The sequence below is a fragment of the Astatotilapia calliptera genome, chromosome 7, assembly GCF_964374335.1.
Source record: "Astatotilapia calliptera chromosome 7, fAstCal68.1, whole genome shotgun sequence".
NCBI lineage: Eukaryota > Metazoa > Chordata > Actinopteri > Cichliformes > Cichlidae > Astatotilapia > Astatotilapia calliptera.
This window is the reverse complement of record NC_137428.1, coordinates 7,752,300-7,775,026: the sequence shown is the minus strand read 5'-3', so window position 1 is coordinate 7,775,026 and position 22,727 is coordinate 7,752,300. Positions and strand designations below refer to the sequence as shown.

Sequence of the window (22,727 nt, the reverse complement as noted above, 5' to 3'; positions counted from 1 at the left end):
CATATCAATTATTAGCCAACCAGTTTATTTTCATCAGAATAAGTGGTCCTTCAAACTGGAATACTCACACTGGTTTCTGTGGGGCCTTCTATCTTTTTATACCGGTTGCCAAACACCTTCAGGTGCATTACCGCCACCTTCTGGACTGGAGTGTGGATCAGAACAGCTTTTACACCCATGCTCGTGAGAATATGGGTGTTGCTCTTTAAAACCCAAATATCGCACTATAAACTACATCACCTGTATTCCTTTGTGATATTTCTTTTACCCTTAATTGAAGTCTATTTTTCTAAAATTCAGAAATTGAGTGAGTTCAGTGTGCACATCTGATCATCAAGCCTACCATTTCTTCCCCCAGAAGCCAAAAAAGTGCAAACAATAAAGTCTTAACAAATTCTGGTTAGAGAGAAACAAAGTATTTTGGTTTATTGAACAGTGGAGATGAATCCACCAGATCCTGGCCAGCATATTTTCATAGATGTGTCAGTGATGACAACTAGTTTGTTTGCTGACTGCTAGTGTCATTGTTCAGGTGCTGGAGTAGGCAGATAGAACCACAATGCTAGTAATCTGGTTCTCATAGCCTCCATCGGTGGCACCGAGATCAGACATCATCCCAGTCATGGCTTTCCTTCTCAGTTTGTTTAAGGGAATCTTGGAAAAATGAGAAACAAGCAAAGATTAAAAACAGCATTTTTTTTTAAACTCATTGAGTCTGCATGTATAGAATTACTAGTTAACTTTGACTTTTTAAAAATATAATAAATGGTTGTCTAATAAATGGTTTTAATAAGCTTTTAAATCTCTGGAAGTTAAACTGCTGCTATCATCTTCGTTGTACATCCAAATGCATCCTCAATAATCGAGGCAAGGAAAACCCAGAAAGGACATTCTGGGATCATCAGGTCATCGCTTTTTTTTTTTTTTTTAAATTTTAATTTTGCAAACTCCAGATGAACAGAATCAGCTTTCAAGGGCATCTTTGTTGTCAGTTCAACATCATTTGACTGCCATGTCTCGGTCAGACATCTTTTCTTTGTTTGACATTTTTCCCTCTCTGTAGTTAGTTTGCATCTTTTCAGTCCTTAATTTCTGAGACTTTAGCAGTTTCTTTAACACAGCCCCCCTCTGGCATTTTGTAATCTGTTCATTCAGGTCTTAAAGTCTATATTCTGCCACACTAGTGTTTTGGCCATTTCTGCTGGCTGACTTACATTGTGAGTCTGTTCAGAGTGAGACTTATTATTAGGTCTTTAGTTTCCTTCAGTTATTCTTATACTTGCTATTGAGGCCAGAGCTCAGGTATCTATTCCAGCTTTCAACTGTTGAATGTGGTAAGTAACAAATTACAAAGCCCACCCTATATTTCCTTACAGATTTTCCTTTATGTTGGTATTATATTGGACGGCTTACAGAGTGGTTCAGACTTTAACCAGATGTGCTACAAATTCTGGGTAAACACAAAGGTAACTGCTGATGTCCTTTGCCAATACATTTCATTGGCATATTTTATACAGTTAGGTCCATAAATATTTGTACAGAGAACTTTTTTTTTTCTAATTTTGGATCTGCACACTACCATAATGAATTTTAAATTGAAATGCGGTTGAAGTGCAGACTTTCAGCTTTAATTCAGTGAGTTACATAAAGATTGCATGTACGTAATCCCTTAATTTCAGAGTGCAAAAGTATTTGGACAAATGGAATAACTGAAAATAAAATATTCATATCTAATACTTGGTTGAAAACCCTTTGTTGCCAATGAAAGCCTGAAGTCTTGAACTGATGGGCATCACCAGACGCTGGGTTTCCTCCTTTTTAATGCTCTGCCAGACCTTTACTGCAGCAGCTTTCAGTTTCCGTTTGTGGGCCTGTCTCAGGTTTTCAACAAATGAAATTCATGCTCAATTGGCCATTCAAGAATACGCCACTTATTTGCTTTAATAAACTCCTGGATTGCTTTGGCTGCATGTTTTGGGCCATTATCCATCTGTATAATGAAACACCACCCAATCGATTTGACTACATTTAGCTGGATATGAGCTGACAGCATGTCTATGAACACCTCAGAATTCACTGGGCTGCTTTTGTCCTGTGTCACATCACCAATGAACGCTAGTATCCCAGTGCCACTGGCACCCATGCACGACCAAGCAATGACACTGCCTGTGCCATGTTTTACAGGTGATGTGGTATACCATCATTCTGGTAGAATCTGTCCAAAGAATCCAAATCTTTTTGCATTGCTGAGTTCACTAGTACTTTCCTTCTTTCTCAGGATGTACCAAATTGTACATTTAGCCACTCCTAATATTGTAGCAATTTCTATGATTTTTTTTTTTTTGTTTCCGTTTTCACAGCTTCACCTGCACAGAAAATGTCTTTTACCGCATGGTTCACAGCAAAATCTTCCAAATGCAAGCGCCACATCTCAAATCAACTCTAGGCCTACTATCTTCTTAATCAATAATGGGATAATGAAGGAATTGTCCACACCTGCTCAGGAAATAGCCTTTAAGTCAATTGTCCAATTACTTTTGGTCCCTTTAAAAAAATAAATAGCGTAGCACATGTTAAAGAACTAAAACTTCTAAATCCTTCATCCAATTTGAATGTGGATACCCTCAAATGAAAGCTGAGAGTCTACACATTATGTCCATGTCAACAATATGAATATGTTTTAGTAAACAGGCAAAACCTGTGTCAGTGTCTAAATATATATACATACGGCCCTAACTGTATATATAAATCATATGTACATATAAAATGATTAAAAATGCAAAATGGTTGTCACAAGGAAACTCACTTTTGCCACTTGGAGGGAAAACAAAAGTCCTATATTAGGCTGGGGTGCTCTTTTTAGCTAATGGATCTTTACAACTCACTTGGTTTTGGGTAAGACTTGAATTCAGAGGCATGGCTACTTTGACAGGCAGCTTGGCTGACAACTTTTTGATGGACAATCCCAGACATTTTGTTGGATCACTTTCTCCACATTAGCACCAAACAGCGCCTCGGTGCACCTTGCTAAGATTCCACATGCGATCACTTCGGGTTCCAACAAAAATATGGTGGCCACACTAACTTTAAAGCTTCAAAATGTGGAGACCACAAATGAAATTTATGTGCAGTGAGCAGAGTTGAGAATATACCACAGCTGTAGAGACGTCGAACCCTTTCAATGTCAGTCTTTGTCAGTTTATCTCTCTGTCCCATTTCCTTCACATCTTTCTTTGGGAAGATGGTGGGCAGGCCGGTCGCTGAAAAAAAATCCCTGACACAAGAGTAATCACCTTGAAGTACCACATAACCTTTACAGAGAAACGGTTTGTTATGCATTTGTCATTTTGGGTACTGTACCTTCCATAGTGCATGATGGAGGTAGCGTCATATGGAAGAGAAAAGGTCTCGCCATCTTGCATTCTGAAGTTTTTCTCCATCCCTGAAAGACATGTGATACTTTCCCTGAGTGTAAACAATCAATAACCCCCAAAAAGTTTTGGTAAATGCACAATGTGCAGTAAACTGTGGTGAAGCTCATCTTCCAAGATGAGAGCTGTGTTTGCCTCACACATGTAAACAGGTTCATTTTTTTATGTCAAATAAAGGGAAAGCTGGAGTTTGAAAAACACATACATACAAAACACTTTTTATTATTGTACAAGTTCCAAGCATTATCACCATTTAGCTACCATAGCGTTTAAACAGTACAGATAATATTTGAGGAGAACCCTTACCTGGCATAATGTTGCTGTGAATAACGGTGATGTGCTGTTCACGGTCCATCCTTGTGTGTTCATGGTGGAAACCCAGAGCATGAAGAATCTCATGTGCAATGTTACCTACCATGCACTGGGGCCCAACAAAAACAGGCTGCTCGCCACCCTTTAAGCCCACAAATGACGCACAGCTAGAACAAAACTGCAGGTTAGTGTCCTGTTTGTTTTTTTTTTTTTCTTTTAAATGAGACATCCATCTTTAAACATTAATATCTGAAAAATAAAAAGCAGTTGTTGCTGTACTTAATCTTGCCAGCAGTGAGGAGAGTCTTTTTCTTTTTAAACCAGCGTTATGTGCCTTGGTCAGGGTGCTTAAACTCACTTTCAACTGATCCATTTCCATCCTCACAGTCATGAGCTCTGAGGCATGACTGAAGTACCAAATTCACCATTTTTTCTTTTGTAGACTGACATTGCTGAGTGATTCTCTGTTACGTGATAGCAGTTACTAGATTTAGTGAAGCCTGATATAGGTTCTGAGTATGCTGACCTGCAGTACAGGCCAGAGGTTTCTGCAGCCAGGATGTCATATTGTCATGTTAAGATACAGAAACTGAATATTTCAGAAACCCAATATTTCAGAAACCCAATCAGAACACTAAGTGCTGCAGAAAAAAACCTGGGGTGTTCAGCATACAATCTGAGCTCCAACTGCAGTTCAAACAGAGTTTAGACTGAGCTTCAGAAAACTACATACCCTGTACTGGTTTTGAAGAGCAGGTAGTTTTGCTCGATGGTTCGCTTGTGGAAGGATACACAGGTGTGTTTGGACACCATCTCCATAGCAGAGAGAATATCATCTGTGCGACTAGCTGAAAAACAAAGTGGCAGTAAGACAGACTTCTCAAAGATCCAATGAAATGCACATACTGTGCTTACCTAAATCTGGGCTAATGATATAGGGTATCTCCAGAGTTGGCCAGCTACTGCTCACTGCATTCCTGTCATTCTGCAGAAGAAATGAAATACTTAGAGTGTTCACCGACTGCCTAGTCCACATCACATCTTTGCTCAGTGTTATGAAGCTTAAATGACCTCAATGAACTTTTTCCTACGATTTTCTGGTCTTAACTGCCATGTTCATGCCCTTCTGAATTTGTTTTGTAAATTATGGTTCACATTAGACTCAAAGGAGGCAAGGCCCCACCTTGTTGTTAGTTTCTGTCATTCTGATCATGTTTGGATTCAGAACACTAGAATTATGGTGGCAAAAATGCTCAGCTGGAAGTTTACCACAGGTCCCACTAACATGGCTGTGGTTATGTCCATAATTTACAAAGAGTACGATTCTTGCAAACTTTTTTCCTAAACTCAATGTGCAGACATTTCAAACCAAATTTTGTGTAGAAGTCTGTCTGTGGATCTGTTGCCTCAGTTTTGGCATGTGTTCTCAGGTAACTCACCAACAGCACCATGTCTCCTTCTGCCAAAGCATAGTTTTTGTCCATCAGCTCTAACAGAACGACAAGAGGAGATCAGCATGAAGCTACAAAGTGCTACTACAAAGTTGTATTGTTCAATCACATTCACTTATTTTCTACCATTAGTTCATGTGATAACTTTAAGGTTTCCAGTGCTTGTTTTGAAAAGGTTTGACTATTAACTACAAATGATATCCTAAAAACTTCATAAATAACAGCTGATAAAACATTTATCAGCCACACCCTTGAGGTGCTTCCTAGTTAGCCAAAATGATCTGATCCATTAATAATCAAACTCCATCTAGAAGAATTAACTCAGCCCATATGACTAACTAACACTGAATAAACCTAGGTAGCTTGTGGCTCCTGGTTGCGCACAACTGACTGTGCGCAGTGAGGTACAGCATCATGTATGAAGAAAAAATATGACCAAAACACTGTTAGGGCTCACCTTCTAAAGTTTCTGGGTTTTCCTCCATGTAATGCACCGCCTTGATTAGCCAGTCATCTTTAAGAGCTGTAAAAACACATTTACACAGCATAACGCTCAAGAGTGTTCTGATATTTAAAATACCAGGACACTCATCCCTCCAGGCTTAAACGTGAACACATTATACCTCGTTTGGCTTCTTGTAGAGGACTGCAGTACACTGAAACACAACAGGAGAGAAAAACACCCGCTTGCTTATTTAAAGAGGAAAAATGTAATTTAAAAAAATAATCATGTTAGATGCTGACTTTTTACCATCTTTCAGATATTCTGCACACACAAGAGCAACACAGAGTATTTGCAGCATGTTGTTTAAGGTCAGGACACAAGTGAGGCTTCCAGCTCCTCATCCTCATTAATTGCACTAAATAAAATCAGCTGTGAGCTGATGCTGCTTCCTCCTTCAGTCCTGTGAGGCTCATAGGAGGAGGTTTCACAGTTTTAATAAGGCAATACATAAATACATTTTAATATGCTAGTTTATGGTGTAGGGTTTCACACATCTATTCAAATTTTTCTGTTGTTTTTTTTTTTAAGATATCACCAAATCACAACAACAGTTACCTCAGAGTGTTTTATAGTGAAGGTAAAGGCCCTATAATAATACAGAGAAAACAGAGGAAACCACAACAGTCAGACGGCCCCCTTTTTCCTAATTTATTAATATTTATACTATATTAATATTTTATTATCAGCAGTGGAGAAAGTATAACTTTCCAAATTACACAATACACACACACACACACACACACACACACACACACACATTTATATATATTTAGTTTTTTTAATGTATTTTTTATTTTTTAATTTCTTTATTTTTTATTATTGCGCTCATATGCAGTAATGACTCCACACCAAAGGGTGGCAGACCTGCGCCATACACATGCACACAAATCACCATTAAGAAAAAGAAAGTATTTCCGGTTTAAAAACCAAACACGGGCTGAAGACGTGGGGAGGTAACGCTATTTAGCCGAAGTTTCTTGACATTTGTAAAGACACTTTTATCAAAATGTCGAGCAGACAGGGGGTTTGGTACGTGCTCAGTGGTCGTTGACGATAGAAGAGAATAGGCTGCGGTAGTGATGCATGTTAATGTGTTAATGAGCATGTGGTTCAGCTCTACATGCGCTGGTTTGAAGCTTTGACTGATTTGGAAATGCTACACGTTCACTGCTGCGTTTAAACAACGATGAGCGGTGGAGGGGACATTAGAAACTACGCATCCTCCTTCGAAAACTTTGTACCTTGGACTGATTTGTTTTTGGACTGGCACTTTGTATTGTAAGGTTAAGCCCCAACAGCAATACGGAGAAACCCCAAACATCAGATGGCCCCTATGAGGGGAGGAAGACAGGAAGCAGACATGCAGTGGAAGAGAGCAAGAGATGAATAATAATTCATAATTAAATGCAGAGAGGTGTATTAATGTATGGTTAGTGACGATGCAACCAGTGCATCATGGGAATTCTGGTAAGATACCATATTTCTAATATGTTTATGGCTGAGTACAAAAGTCTTAATTTTCTCTGAAGTGAGGTGACTGATTGGAATCTTTGCTGCTGTTTCATTCATTATGAGGAGACTTGGAATGTTCAGTGTTTCCTCCCTGCTTCATGGTGCTGGGAGAGATCTTCAGTTGCTAGAACTCACAGACTTTAAAATCATACCTCCAACACTGTGATGTTAAAATGTCTGTCATCTCACGTCACAAAACAAAACTGTCTGAAATCTAACAGGACAACACATTTAACACTAGAGCCAGGAGGGATCATTTTAACTCCTACCTGCAATAACAGCAGTAATGATGAAGTTGTTCATTTTCATCTAATTTCTGTTCCAATTTTAAGTGGGATTTGACAATATCAGTATTTAAGATTACTTTATAAGGTTATTATGATCATTTTACAACAGCCTTCATGTCAAAAGGTGTCCAAATAACAAGGGCTACGTAACCAGGTTTACTAGTGGGGCAGCCTATTACTAGTTTAGCATGAATTTCTACGGGGTCAAAATGAGGTAGGGGTGACGCCTACTGTTGCTTTAGAAGTCATGGCTGCTATAATTGCAGCTGACCAATAGATGTTACTGGTAGGATCCATCTTTGAGGGTTTTAAGCTTCAAATCATTTTTCAGTACAACCAGGAAGTAACCTCAAAAGCTTACCAAGGCTTTATTCACCCATCTATATCTGAATGCTTTTATGAAGACGTTTGGAAATATTCCTGTTGATGAAGTGTATGTCACCACGTTTCCTTTGAAATCCTTCTTCTTGTGCTTCAGTGTTTTGTTTGCAGTCATGACGAGGTGGGCGAGAGCTAACAACGTCCACAAACACAAACCAGCGGAGGCCACCCCCTGGAGTCAGCTGAGAACAAGACGACCACCAGGAGCCGGAGGAGGCGACGGTGGCAGCAGCAGCACTGCTGGCGTTAAAGGAGTAGCTGAGAGGAATTCTCTGAGAAAGACACAGCCCAGTGGGTCTGCTATAAAGAAACCCAACGGCAAGAAAAAGCAGTACGTCAGCGAGGATGTAAACGGCTTCCTGGAGTATCTCCAGCAAACGGGGCAGCACCTGGCTAAAAAAAGTCAGGAGGGAGAGCATGAGCTCAGAGAGGAGGTGCAAAATGCTCTAAAGAAGGACAAGAAGAGGGAGGACAGGAGGATAAAAAGACAGACCAATAAGAAGAACAAAATGGTGAGTTGTTGAAAGTCTGAAACATTTTCCCAACTAAGACTTTTGGAAACTCCCAACATGTTCACAGTAGTGAAGTAGTGGTAGTAATAGTAGTAGTTCACAGTTCATTGAATTAGAATACCTACATTTGGTCTGAAAAAATAAAGTAGACACAAAAAGTGAAGAAAATTGTGTTTGGTCCATTATTTCTTTGTTTCAACAATATATAAATCTTATACAACTGGAAAGCTTGTATTTGTAAGGAAATTCCATTTGTGGTTTGAGCTGTAATCGTCTTACATCAGTTTAATGTTGGTAGAGATCCCACATAGTGCTCTCAGTACTCTTGCTGATAGATGGAAAAAAAACCTAAGTTTTATCAGTTTATACATGTAATGTAAACGGAATTGGTCCTAGTAGGGAAACCTGCGGAACTCCACAAGGTTAACTTGCATGAACAAATTGGAGTCTATTAGATATGATATAAACCACTGCAGCGCAGTACCTGTAATACCTACAGCATGTTCTAATACAATGTTATCATCATTTGTAACCTTCACTAAAGCCGTTTCTGTGCTGGGATGAGCTCTGAAACCTGACTGAAACTCTTCAAATAAGCCATTCCTCTGCAGGTGATCTGTTAGCTGTTTAACAACTGCTCTTTCAAGGATTTTTAAGATGACAGGAAGGTTGGAGATTGGCCTATAATTACCTCAGACAGCTGGGTCAAGAGATGGCTTTTTAAGCAGTGGTTTAACTACTGCTACCTTGAAAAACTACAGTACATAGATTAATAGAGATTGGTTCGTCATATTTAAGTTTGAACATTAATTAATGGTAGGACTTCTTTGAGCAGTTATGAACAGCACGCAAAGGTGATCCTACAAGTGTTCTATGGCTTTAAGGTGAGGACTGCAGGCAGGCCATTCTATCCACTCCTGAATTCTGGGGTTAGTCTCTGATAAACCACGCTGTTTGAAGGCAAACATGTTCATGTTGGAGGATGGAGTTCGGTCTTAGACTGTGGAAAGTTAGTTAGCTGGTGAGCTATAGTTCAATAAAGATAGGGCAGGAGTGTGAGATACTGCCACCCGTGGTCATTTGGGGAGCACTGCAGTTGTTGAAATCTGCCACCACAGCCGTGAACATCACACCTGTCAGGAGGCTTCATGGTGGCTACACCTGATCTGGAAGTGACACTTTGTTCTCATTTCTTTAGCCGTAGTTGTCCAGGCTTTCTGAAGCTCCTTCAAAGTTTCAGTTTGGACGTTGGCTGCTTTTTCACTCTGCTTTAGTGTAGTTCGTGTTCCTGGCATTTTGACAGGAATCTATTAAGCCACTTCACACTGACAAACCAGTGTTGTGCCTACATGTAACTTTAGGCACAGCTTTGTTACCAGCAGCTCATCACAAAAACACACCACACTGTTTCTTTAGTTGAATCTATGAAAAAATCCTAGGATAACTAAAATAAGATAAACAAAAACAGTAAATCTCTGTGATCAATTTGGGAAGCTGTGAGTTGACATATAAATATTGAGCTCACACACTTTTCAATGAAAGTGTTCAGTGCGCATCAAACTGGTATATTTTAAAACGTTTTTAGAAGTTGTGATGTTTTTTTAAATCTTCGTGAACTTATAGAAATTCTGTTGACCCCGATGTGATCTATGATGCTCCTCTGAATCCTCACTCACGTGTCTCTTCTCAGTTCTGTTTTAACTGCAGGAAGCCCGGTCACGGGTTGGCAGACTGTCCAGAGGCTGACAGAGATGAGGAGATGGGCCGAGGCATCTGCTTCCGCTGTGGCTCCACTGAACATGAAATCTACAAATGCAAAGCTAAAGTGGACCCTGCTCTGGGTGAGGAATAAACACAGAGACTAACACCTGAACAGCTGTATCAGATTTGCCTGTAACACTGCTGTAACCATGCTGCTTCTCTCAGGTGATTACCCATATGCAAAGTGCTTTATCTGTGGTCAGACTGGACATCTGTCACGATCCTGCCCTGATAATCCCAAAGGACTTTACGCTCAAGGTAAAAAGACAGATATTCATACATCATGTCCTCGATAAGTAATTTCACACTCGCATGAGAGAGGATAGCTGGTTCCATGTTGGCAGTTTACTCAGTCTTTAAGCTACAATGGCAGGAGGTCTTCATCTAACCTTTTAGCTCTCTGAGGTAGTTTTAATCAGAAAGGAGAACATTAGCATTCAAGTGTTTGTGTTTTAAAGCGCCTTGAGGCAACTGTTACTGTGATTTGGTCCTATATAAATAAAATTGACCCAGCATGTTTTTATGCATCTGGTTCCTAAATCTGTAAAGCAGACCTATTGTGCTCATTTCTAGTTTTATATTTGTATTTTTGGAAGCTAGCTTTGCACCATTGAATGTTTAAAATAACCCTTTACGATGACAGAACTGCATCTGCATCTTGTGTTTTGCAGGAGGTTGCTGTCATATTTGTGGCTCAGTGGAACATTTTCAGAAGGACTGTCCAGAGCACCAGACTCCAAGTGAGTACCTTTGGAATTAAACGTTTGCTTTTGGGATTTCAGTGCACCTGAAAAATGATCCATTTTAGATTAGTTTGCAAAATCACTCAGAAGTCTGATATTAATTAGAGAACATCTTTGGCTTAGGAAGCTGAAAATGTAAAGGTCTGTAGGTCTATAACAAATGTGTTTCTAGCCTGTGGTGTGGTGGGTAGCTAGAAATAATGGGAAAGGATTTGGGCAGGGCATGGCTGATGTTTCTTATTCTTTCCCTCTTCATATGCTTCCAGATAATCATGTGACAGTGGGCTGGTTGTCCAACAACATGAGTGCAGACCATGAGGAAGTGCACATTCCAGTAAAGAAAGCCAAACCCAAGCAGCCTAAAGTGGTGAAGTTCTAATCACAGAACTGAGCAGTGCTAATGTGTGTCCCTCGTTGTACTTCTCTGACCCACCTCAGCTTCTGGACTTCATAAATGGACAGGTTACCCACTAACAGGGAATGAAGTCTTGTATACCACTGTATATGAATGAGATCTTTTTAATAAAAAGTTTTCCACAGCTACTTTTGATATGCTATAGTTAAGAATTCTTGTTGCAGGAAGTAGTCATAAGTGGACACAGACTAAGGCCCCTGCAATTTCCCTCAGCATATGGATTGCCCGCTCAAACAGTGGATTGTAAATTAAACAATCAGGATGTGATTGAAGGGAATTTTTATTTCACCAAGAATTTTACAGTCATCCACTGGGTTGTCTTCAGTTGTCCAATTACTTTTGAGCCTCTGAAAATCACAGGGTGTATAAAAATGGCCTAAATGGCTTGTGCAATACCTTTGTTATTAAAGCTGTCATTAAATAAAAAGTCTTTGTACAGCGGCTGTTACTTAAGGACTGTATGTGTGGATGTGGACTCCACTTGCTGCATAATCAGCACATGTGTGGTTGTGATGCTTTGTGGAGCTGCAATGTGGAAGCACGGCCACTCAGAGGCAGTACTAAGTCTTTCTAAGCTTCTGTTATGGACCAGTTAAGCTTTGGCCTGCAAAATGTAGAGAACTTATAGTCAGTAGGCTGCAGGCCTTCCTCTAAAAAATTGTGTCTTTGATTCTCACAGTGCTGAAAGTCCTGTTTTTGTTTTGCATAAAAATCTGGTACAGTGTCAACAACCAACATCTTTTTCTCTTTAAGGGGTGTTTTAAAGCTGCAAGGAAAATTTCCTTCTCATAGGCATAAGGGAATAATGTGATAATATTGCAGTGTGTTTTCAGTTTTCACAGCTCACCAGGGGGGCTTATATGACTGATCAATAAGAATGTCAGCAGTCCGACTTGATAATAAACTGAACCTCAAACATTATACACTGGCAGCTACAGAGAGGAGGCTCACAGGAAGCTTGAGGAATAACAGATCATTTTTTTGGACTTTACTCAAATGTTCACTCCAGACTTTTTCTTTCAAGATGAAGATAAATCTTTGTTTTCAGTGCAACAGCAAGGGCCTGTGTTGCACTGAAAACCTCCCCTGAGAGCACGAAGAAAAGAAATTACATCATTGATGATGCAAAAGGTTTCTTGGAAATCCAGTGCAGTCCTCGGCAGACAAAACTGCTTTAGTTGATGAGAAAAATAGTGGCTATCAATGCTGACCTGATGTAGTGCTGGCCTAGAAAGATCTTTCTTCTTGAGTTTATTTATATTAAAAAGAAAACGCTTTACATATCAGAACATAATAATCATCTACTCAACAATGAATTACAGTACTCCAGCCTAGAAGTAATAAATACATAAACTAGTTTTTCAACATCGGGATGTTTCTAATTTTAGAGATATTGTGCAAATGGAACAAAGCACTCCTACATATCTGTTTAATATGTGCATTGAAGGATATATCCTGGTCAAATACAAGCCCAAGAAAAACATCAGCAATCTAATTACTCTGGAAAGAGTTACAAAGCTCTATCCGAACAATCTAAAGTCCATCATTGTAGCCCAAGAAAAATTCTTCACGAGTGGAAAACAATTAAGACCCAAAGGTCTGACTGTGCAATGTTCAGAGAAACTGCAACAACCCTTCTTGATCTTGGACTCATTACACTACAACTTGCAAAGGTTTGTGCAATTATGACTTCTAAAAGCAACATGTCAGCACAGAATCAGAATACTTTATTAATCCCTAAGGAAATTATGTAAAAGCACAGTGTAGCTTTGCAGAGCTGCATCTAAACAAAACATTAAAAACTTCTGGAACAATAAAACCAAAGAGATGTTTGTCCATAGTAACAGCAGCACGTTTGGAGTAATGGCACAAACACCTCAGACCAGCTGTGAACACAGTGGTGGAGGATGATTTGGGCACCTTGCAGTCACTGAGCGGAGCATGAACCAAAGTTTTCTAGAGTCAAATGTGAGGCCATCTGTATGAAACTGGGTCATCTACAGGGCAGTAAATGCAAGCACAGCAGCAAATCTACAAAAGAATAACTGAAAAAAGAAAGAATCAGTGCTGCAGTGGTCCAGTCAAAGTCCAGACCTCAAACACGCCCGTACGCCTGAAAGGCTGTGATGGGACCTTCATTGAGCTGTGTATGAACAAATGCCCACAAACCTCAATGAAAAGAAGCAACACACTTACATTAAGTAGTGGAGCACAATGATGACATTGACTCGTCCCCATGCAGTTCAGTTCAATATTATTTAAATAGTGACAACAGTTGCCTCAAGTCGTTTTATGTTGTAAAGTAAAAACCCTACAGTAATACACTAATGCACGGTTGAATTGTGGCTCGTGTCTAAGATAATGCAACCACAGTCTTACGTTCATATGCATTAGTCAGTTGTAACTAATCACAATTGTATGTTAAACTGATTTCATGAATTAGATCATAAAGTCCTCTGTTTCTCCATCTTCATCAGCCACATCTCTGCTTTACCTGGATGTGTTGTGTTCCTCTTCTTTCTCTGCCATTTCTGTCACCTATTCACAGCTATGGTTTTGGTTAAACCTGGATCATGCAGTCTGAGTTGGTCTCTCTCTGTGACAATAATGGACTTTAATGCCTCTGTGGAACAGATTTGGCTGGTACTCCACATGTTGTTTATGTTAGGGTTAGGTTAACATCTTGGCTTCACTTCCAAAAGAGTTAATCAAAGAAAAGTCTTACACAGGAAATTATGACAAATGTATATTTGTTTTATATGCTTGCATGTTAATGATAGTATATTTTTCACACAGTTGCTCATAGGAAGGATAGTTTCTGGAAATTGTGACACAGTAAATCATAGCAGAGTGAGTGGGGGAGAGTGGCTCATAAGACCCCCCCCCCCCCCTCCCCCAAACACACACACACAGTCTGCACACAGCTGGATTCTTTCTCATGGAGGCAAGGTGAAACTGCAGCCAGACAGCTCCTGCACTGTGCCAGCTCGCAGCCCACAGTGGAGGATTACACAACTTACCAAAAAGTTTTCATCCACAGGAGAGTGTGCCTTATAACAAAAGCACAGAGGCTTCATTCTCTTATGTCTCCTGGTTCCAATTTCAGAGAAACTGAAAGGGGGCCTTTCCTCCAAGTATTGTTTTTATGATTTTGAATTGCCCAACATCTTGCCTCAGTCCTGTTCTCCTCTGAGCATGCATACATACGTAAATCTTCAGAACCTCAAGGTCATATCCCTAACTACCATAATGATGGCACCATTAAAAGTAATCATACACTACTCTTTTCGATATATTAGCAACATGGCTCAAGCATCGATGGTACAAACAGCTATCAGATGCTAATGGATTTTTGTACATTTTTTTTGTAGTTGTTTTGTGTTTCTTTGCTGTAGTGCTGTGATATTTTGCACTCTGTACTTTTTATGCATTTCTTTGCTGTTGTATTCTTCCTCCTTTGAGTTTCTTTTTATCTATCTTCGTGTCTTATTTTATTTTTTCTGCCTCTTTTGTGTCTTTTTGGAGTCTTTCTGTCTGCTAATAATTGCGTGACTTTTTGATTTTGTGTCTCTTTGTAATCACTTTATATTTTTTTGTGCAGATTGAAGCCAGTGGTCCTTTTTGTCTTTCATTTTAAAGTTAATGCTAACCACTAACACTAACCGTGTTAGTGCAATTCTATGGATAAATGCACGTGAAATTTGTGCTGAATTTATAAGATGGTAAAAAAAAAACATGGGCTAGTAATTATATAGCACTATTCTACTCTGAGTACTCAAAGCCTCATTCACCCAATGACTCACACATTCATACAATAACTTTTTTTCTATACCTTGTCTGACATTCTCACACATTTAGACTCTGATGAATACTTCAGGGACAACTCAGGGTTCAGTATCTTGCCAAAGGACACTTTGACTTGTGAGGAGGAGGCGAGCCACTCTACTCCCACTCTTCCTTAAAATTGAGCTTTAAAACATGTGTTTACTGTTATTAATTTAACCCAACCTATGATCTGTTTCTGACCCAAGTCATGTTCTCCTTCTGTCTGCTCCTTCTAGCATAGAATCTACCTCCATCTCCCCCTATTCCAGCATAATGGCCTCCTTCACTACATCCATGAATCTTTTCTGTTTCTTTGTCTTTTTATGTCTCTCTAACTTTGTCTCCAAACTGCTAAATTGAGGCAGGCAGCCAGTGGAGTGAAGCTAGAACAGGGGTTATATGCTCTCTTTGAAGAGTTCCTGTTAAAAGTCATGCAGTATTTTGTCTCCAGAGGGTTTTGGAGTAGTCACCCAATGTGTTTGTTCAATATTCAGCTCTGTAGCCAGGTGAATCCCCATTGTGTCTTGTAGAAGCTTCTTCACAAAATCCCTCCATTCCTTCAGGAATAGTGAATATTCTTATTCTTTAAAGATCTCCCTTCTTGGTCAAGTAGTTGGTTTTCCTGATATTTCATCATTTTTATCATCTTATACTGTTCCACATTTTGAACAAAATCTTCCATCTTTTCAGTTCGTATCTCAGCCTCAGCTATTTGTCTGACTGATGTTAGTGAATCCTGATTGAAAACCATTTAGCTATTATTTTTAAAGTTTTGTATCGACTCCAGTTAAACTTCCAGTTTCATTTACATTCATTTTAGTTTAATTTTCATTTACATTTGCCATCTTGTGCCATCGGTTCTTAGTGGTGCTTTTTTTGTTTCTTCCCATTGTCACTCCTCTTATAAGTTCAAATATTAACCAAGAGTTTTGAGAACAGCGGTTTAACATGACAAGATATGTGGGATTGGTTACTTTATGCTTTTAATTAATAAAAACATATAACCTTATAATTAACATAATAATTAGTAGATGACCTGCTTAACCCCCTCACATACAGACATCCCAAGTCTTAAAGACAAACTGGAGGACTTCTAATTCTCTGATGTTTAACGGACACAATAAGCACAGTTTTCTTTATAGTTAAATAATTTCAAGCGAATTGAAATGTAGACCTTACCACAAAACAGGGATTTAAGTTTGGTAAGCAGTTATTTCAAGAATAATGGCTTTGAGAGGCTGTCCTTTCACTGATGTTCTTTCTACTATGTTAAAGCACATAGAAGTACACACAAAAGCCCACAACAGCTGTTTTTTTGTAGTGATTTACTAAAAGTGTGATCAGAAGTTCAGAGATGTATGTATGACAGATTTGATTTGGGGGTAACCTGTACAGTTTCAGTTCTGATCTTGACGTTCATAACTACATGAATGGGACTGTGCTAAAAAAAAAAAAAGACAACCATGGTTTCCAAACGGACAGGAAATGAGTGTATGCTAAATCCCTCCCAAAACACTGTCTAATTAAACTTTCATAGCTATAACAAGGTCAGACCCAAATGCTCTCGGTTTAGTATCAGCAAAAGGCTATCCATAAAGTTTTTCTTGCAGTTGGTAATTAAGTTCCTGTGGGACTAAAACTGTTCCAGTAGCAAACTACACAAGGTCAGACACAAATACATCTGAAGCAGTGTACAGTCCAGCCTGATCTCTTTTATTCTTTCAGCCTCAGTGGGATCCATTGTTTTCTTTGCTTTTTTTATTACTTGGCTGCATTTCCTACCCTGAGGTGGAGCCTACTAATGTAACGGGTTCACTGTAACAGTAATCCCTTCCTGTTTATCTATTTGCATTTCCCACAAACCCTTCACACTACACACCCAAAATCACTGGGTTAAAAATGTTCCCAGTTTGGTTCACTGTTTACACACTTTTCTGACAGGATCAGATATAATTTCCTCTGTAACCCACTGTTGAATTGTTGGATGTTGTGAGTAATATATCCCAGAAAGTTGATTCTGTTCATCTGGATGTTGTGTTTTTAGTGGGAGAAACATTTCGTCACTCATTCAAGTGACTTCTTGTGTCAGTGCGCCCCAGGGTGGCTGTGGTTACAATGTAGCTTGCCATCACCAGTGTGTGAATGTGTGTGTGAATGGGTGGATGACTGGATGTGTAAAGTGCTTTGGTGTCCTTAGGGACTAATAAAGCGCTATACAAATACAGGCCATTCTTCACTCTCAGTTGACAGCAGGTTTCCCCAACCTAAACAGTACACTTGCATAATGACCAAAACTAGCATTACTGGCTAACAATGGGTCATGAACTCAGTTTCATAAACAGTAATATGCAAATTGTAATGGCCAATGATCAAGGGCCATGAGTACCACTCACTGAGAGTTGGAGAATGGCTGCAGTCACAGCATTTTAAGATGGTGAAAGGTGTACCCTTACCTTTACCCTGAGATTTGATTTTCACTCAGGTGTCATACACATCCTTGAACCAATGTGCTGAATCAGTGGTATTCCAGGATAGGATAACAGAGCCCTCTCTTCCATTTCCTCTATATACAAATTGGTCACAGTGGGGGAAATTGGGGAACCAATGGCACACCCATGTTTCTGCCTATAGTACTGGTCCTTGTGTGTGAAATATGTGGCATGAAGACACTGGATAAGCTGAAGGAGGTTCTCTGCTTAGGCTACTAGCCTCCACGAACCAGTTGCAGATAAGTGGAAGAAAATGTATGCATGACATAACTGTTTATATCAAATGTGCAGTATTTTTTGGTAATAGTTTAATGAAACAGCTAGATATTCTAACTTGAGGTCTATTATATAGCAAATGCAGAAAAAAATGTTTAAGAAAGTAAATAAGCAGGTGTTCTAAAGGATATGAATGTTTGCTTGCAGGACACCTGGAGAGATGTATAATTTTTTTTTCTTTTTCTTGAGTCTTTAGTGATATTTTCGTAGTTTCCCATCATTCTTACCACACACACACACACACACACACACACACACACACACACACACACACACACACACACACACACACACACACACACCTCATCTGTTTGGTTGCTGGATGTCGCTGGGTGATGACGTACATCCACGTTCCCGGTGCAGCTTGTCAACAAAAACCCAAAACAAATTGGCGGACGCATAAAGGTGCAGCTGAAGCGCTGAAGGTAGGGCATTAATAGATGTGCTGTTCTCATATAGATGTGAAGGAGCGCTTCTACCCTCGTGCTTGTGTTTACAAACAACCCGTGTCTCACTCTGAGCTGAGCTCGCTAGCACTTGCTAGCTGCTTGTTCTTGTCATGTTAGCATACAGTGCAGTCGCGGGATCTGTTCTCAGTGTAAACCTCAAGTTGCCGCCAGTCTTGGGAAAGCAAAGATCGCTGACGCGTTTTAATAGTTGAGACTGAGTTTGCTGCAAGAAGCACCAAGAAGTTTGTTTGATTCGGAAACAGACGTCCAACTGTGAGAAGGAGCGCATTTCTTTTAATCATTCATGGGACAGTTGTTTGGACATACATCCTAATACTTAGAGTGGACTGTGAGAAAACATTAAACGAACGGGATTTTAGTACATATATTAGTCTCCCAAATGTTGCTGCTCAGCACACTTGCTCTGTAACTAGAAATCCTGTTCAACAAAGTCTGAGTTTAAAAATAAACTCCGAGTTGATCACCTCTGAGATGGGCAACTTTGAATTTTCTGTTTGAGAACAGCTGATCAGAGTAAATTTAATCAACTTAGAGTATGTTCACCTTGTTCACCTGCGTGCGTGAGTAAAAGCCGTCGTCAGTGGAGCTCTATATATGTTATTTTATGACGTCTGTTGTCATCATTTACTCAAATTTTCGTTAAGCTAATTATTCAGCTGTAACCTGACAGGAGCGAGATATGGGAGCCTGACGATCTGGAAAAGAGATCAGACACAGTTAGTGTGTCACCTTCTATTTTTAAATTGAGTCGGTTTTGTTAAATTACTGTTGTGTGTTTCATGGAGGAAGCCATAGTGATGCAGTGGTTAGCAGTGTTACCTCACAGCAAGAAGTTCCATACCCTGCTGCGGTCTTTTTGTTTGGAGTTCTTCATATTCTTCCTGTGTCTTTGTGGGCTCTCTTCTACTAATCCAGCTTCCTCCTACAGTACAATGACATCAATGTTACTGTGATTGGTCATTATAAAATGATCATAGGCATGAAAGTGAGTGTAAGTGATTGTTAGCCATTTACAATGGACTGGGCTAAAATACATGTAAAGGGAGTCTGCTCAAGTTTTTATTTTTCCTTTTTCAGTTTGTAAAATTCTGTGTTGATGTTTAAGAGTCGGTGATGTTTAAGGCTTTCCAAGGGTCCAATTCTGTTTGTGATCTTTAAATTAAAATAAATTATAAAGCATAACCGGCCTCTAGTCACATACATAAAATGCGATGTCAATTTTGGCTACTGTATTGGCTAAAGTGGCAACATGGCTAAGTTGAGCTTTTTACAACCATGTTATCATAACTGTGTAACTATGTAACTGCTCTAATGCACTGATACACAGCCTTTAATTAGGTCTAAACACAGGCTGTGTGCAGTGGAGAAGGTTGTTGGATTGATAAACAGCACCATGAAGCCAGACACATGTTTGAGAGCACTGCACCTTTAATTACATCTTTCCAACATCTGCTTCAGTACTAAATGCTTATGTTAATGCTCTGAAGTGTGATGTGCAAAAATAGCAGCACTCTTCCAAATCGAAAAGCAGTCTTGTAGACAGTGTGAGGACAGGTCTCCAGTAGACCCACATGGACTGATTCTTATATTCCGGAGTACTCAAAGCGCTGTACACAACATGCCTCATTCACCCCATTCACGCCCACTCATACAAGCACTTCTAAACACAAGTGCAAACTAACCAACATTCACACGACGCTTGGGGAACTTGGGGTTGTGCCCAAGGATATTTGGGCCCATGCAGACTGGGGAAGCCAAGGATCGAACCACCAACCTTTCAATCAGTAGCTGATCTGCTCCACCACCTGAGCCACCCCTGGCTTGAAAAACCTGTAGAAAGTCAAAGCTTCTGCTGTTTAGATCCTATTGACACAAGCTCGCTTTTAATCATCTTGGCTTGAACTAAACAGTAAATGAGTTTGCTCACTGCTGATGTCTGCCAATTTTTTGTGACAAAAAGAAGGGCTGAATTCCACAACTTCAGAGAAATTAATGTGAAGCTGAGACATCCAGCCATGCCTATGCTTATAGCAACTGACTCTTTTTAGTGAGGTTAATTCATTTCTTTTATTTTGGTTTCTAGTTTTGATGTATTTTTTGTTTCCCTAGGTTGGAATGAAACTAGATACTTATTATTTGGTAATTAGTGAATACCCTTTGATACCTTGTTGTGTCCTAAATGTTATGCAACCATCTACCACGAGATGGAGCATTGTTGTAGGAATTAGACTAGCTGTCGTTTGGATTTTACAAGGAGGATGTCGAACAATTTGCAAATTTGCAAAACCTGTCGTAAAACTATTGCTGTTAAAGGTTGCAGTACAAGAAATTTATTCCACTGAAAAATTACGACTGTTTTTAACTCTGCATGTCAATGTCTCCCCGCATACCAAAGAAAACTTTAAATAAAACCAGCTCTGTTACCTGTGACTGTTCTTCGTCAGTTGTTTTTTTTGGCACTATCCATCTTCATGGATACAAGCAGTGGAAATGAGATTTCTGTGAAAGGTGGATGGGCTTTCCCTTCGTGACAGCGTGAGTTCAGTTAGTCAAGAGAGGCTCAGAGTAGAGCCGCTGCTCCTCTACATCAAAATGAGTCAGCTGAGGTGGGCGCCTCTTGGATAAAGTATTCCAATTAGTCATGTCCTAGTGAGACGAGGCTCCGGAGGAGACCCCTGACTAGACCCAGAGAATATATATACTGGATGGCCTGGGAGTGCTTCGATGTTTCTTTGGATAAGCTGGAGGAGGTCGCTGACAAGTTGAAGGTCTGGGCTTTCCTGCTTGTCTGGGATTTATGGTCCTGTAAATTTATGACCATTATCTGGTCATATTTGGTCATATTATTTGTACATTATTTGGTTGGACAGAGGAGGGGAGAGGTGGTTTTCACCGATGTGAGAAGAGCTGGCATGCAGTCCTTCAAGATCTTGACTGCACAGATGTCCGAGTGACATCTGTTGTCAGATGAAGGCAGTGTACAAAGCAGAGGTGGGACCAAGTCATTGTTTTGCAAGTCTCAAGTAAGTCTCAAGTCTTTATCCTCAAGTCTCAAGTCAAGTCTCAAGTAATGTCAGGCAAGTCAGAGTCGAGTCTCAAGTCACTGGTGTAAAAGTCCGAGTCAAGTCACAAGTCTGAAATTTTGAATTTCAAGTCCTTTCGAGTCTTTAAAAAAAAAAAACGAAAAAATAATGTTGCAGTTATGCTAAATGTAAATATTAGACCATGTAATTTTAAAATCTGTGTTTTTCTCAACACATGACAAAATAGTGAACTTAGAAAATATACACAAATTGTGAAATTGCACCTCTTTAAAATGCAGCTCAATTAAACTTAGCTCCAAGAATAATTTTCACCGACAGTTCTGAGATAAGCTGCATGTTATTCTTGGATGCGGTTGTAGGACTGGCTTTAAAATCGCATGACAAAAATATCATACACATTAAAAAAAACTGTATCACCAACGTAGCCTGGAAAACATTTGCTAGTTAGATGAAGTCAGCTATCTCATCTTAGCATATTTATATGCATATTTATAATCATACGGTTCTTGGAGTGAGTGCATACACTCATGAAGTTTAGTAACTTCAGGTCACTGCAACAAGCCCAGGTACAGTTTACCGACGGATGGGTACAGGACCTTGAAATGCACCGTGTAGAACGAAAGACCATCGTACGTATCATAAGTTTACCAGTCTCACAAATTGTCGTCATAAATACACATTCCTTAACCGTTTATTAATAGGACCTTTGAGCTCAACGGTAATTAATTAGCAGTGGAAATAATTTCTGGTAGCGTTACAGAAATGTAGCAGTGACAACAATATTGTATGCTGTAATCGTACTGGGCAATTAGTGATACAAAAAACCTGTTTTATCCTGTGAATAAAAGTATATGTTTTTGTTAATGTACCATAATAACAGAAGCGAAACGCAATATTGTGTCAGGACAATTTACTATTTATGCACAATAAACAAAGGAGCATAGCGCGACCATTTCTGTTCAGCGTCAGACTTGCTTGTAACCTATATCACCAATTACGTTAAGAAAAATGACGTATTAACTACTAAAAAATACTGACCTTCGTGTAAATGCTTGGAGCAGACTAACCTGTGAGCTGGAGGGTTCTGGGACGTTATATTTGATCTTTGAATGGCTGCAATCCAGGCCATCCGTCGCGTCTTTGTTACTTCGGAAACATGGCTTGAACAATTTCTCTTCAACGACGTAATCCGATAACAACCGATCTCTTTACCCGTCGGCTTCCCGTGGCTGTCATGCGACCGGCTATTGCAGTTAATAATACAACAGCTTCTTGACTTGACATTTTTGTGTTTCTTTTTATCGCTGTGTGAC

General features: G+C 39.5%; 3 protein-coding genes across 6 annotated transcripts in view; 2 read left to right on the top strand and 1 right to left on the bottom strand.

Annotated features, from left to right (window-relative positions):
- Positions 1-400: 400 nt before the first annotated feature.
- Positions 401-6,110, bottom strand: LOC113025198 (hatching enzyme 1.2). The gene is made up of 10 exons (XM_026172703.2): positions 5,946-6,110; positions 5,818-5,850; positions 5,652-5,717; positions 5,183-5,232; positions 4,659-4,728; positions 4,477-4,591; positions 3,738-3,910; positions 3,361-3,442; positions 3,153-3,274; positions 401-654 (listed from the first exon to the last, which is right to left on the bottom strand). Exons 1-10 carry the CDS (start codon positions 5,995-5,997, stop codon positions 605-607), a joined length of 813 nt encoding a protein of 270 aa, XP_026028488.1. The 5' UTR covers positions 5,998-6,110; the 3' UTR covers positions 401-604.
- A 403-nt stretch (positions 6,111-6,513) lies between these two features.
- On the top strand, positions 6,514-11,751 carry zcchc9 (zinc finger, CCHC domain containing 9). Of its 3 annotated transcripts, none has more exons than XM_026172701.2 (6): positions 6,514-6,652; positions 7,977-8,391; positions 10,082-10,232; positions 10,318-10,410; positions 10,824-10,892; positions 11,162-11,751. In XM_026172701.2, the coding sequence occupies exons 1-6, from the start codon at positions 6,537-6,539 to the stop codon at positions 11,272-11,274; spliced, it is 957 nt and encodes a 318-aa protein (XP_026028486.2). In that variant the 5' UTR covers positions 6,514-6,536; the 3' UTR covers positions 11,275-11,751. The 3 variants fall into 3 exon arrangements, with proteins under 3 accessions (XP_026028486.2, XP_080159536.1, XP_026028485.1); XM_080303410.1 differs by having other exon boundaries at positions 6,606-6,728; XM_026172700.2 differs by having other exon boundaries at positions 6,608-7,166.
- A 6,434-nt stretch (positions 11,752-18,185) lies between these two features.
- xrcc4 (X-ray repair complementing 4) overlaps positions 18,186-22,727 on the top strand; it is a 29,830-nt gene continuing 25,288 nt past the window's right edge. Inside the window, exon 1 of one of the 2 annotated variants that reach the window (XM_026172698.2) lies at positions 18,186-18,325. The gene's annotated coding sequence lies outside the window, so the exon portion shown is untranslated. Of the gene's footprint in view, positions 18,326-19,063; positions 19,087-22,727 lie in introns of those variants that run through there. The other variant, XM_026172699.2, reaches the window with a different exon arrangement.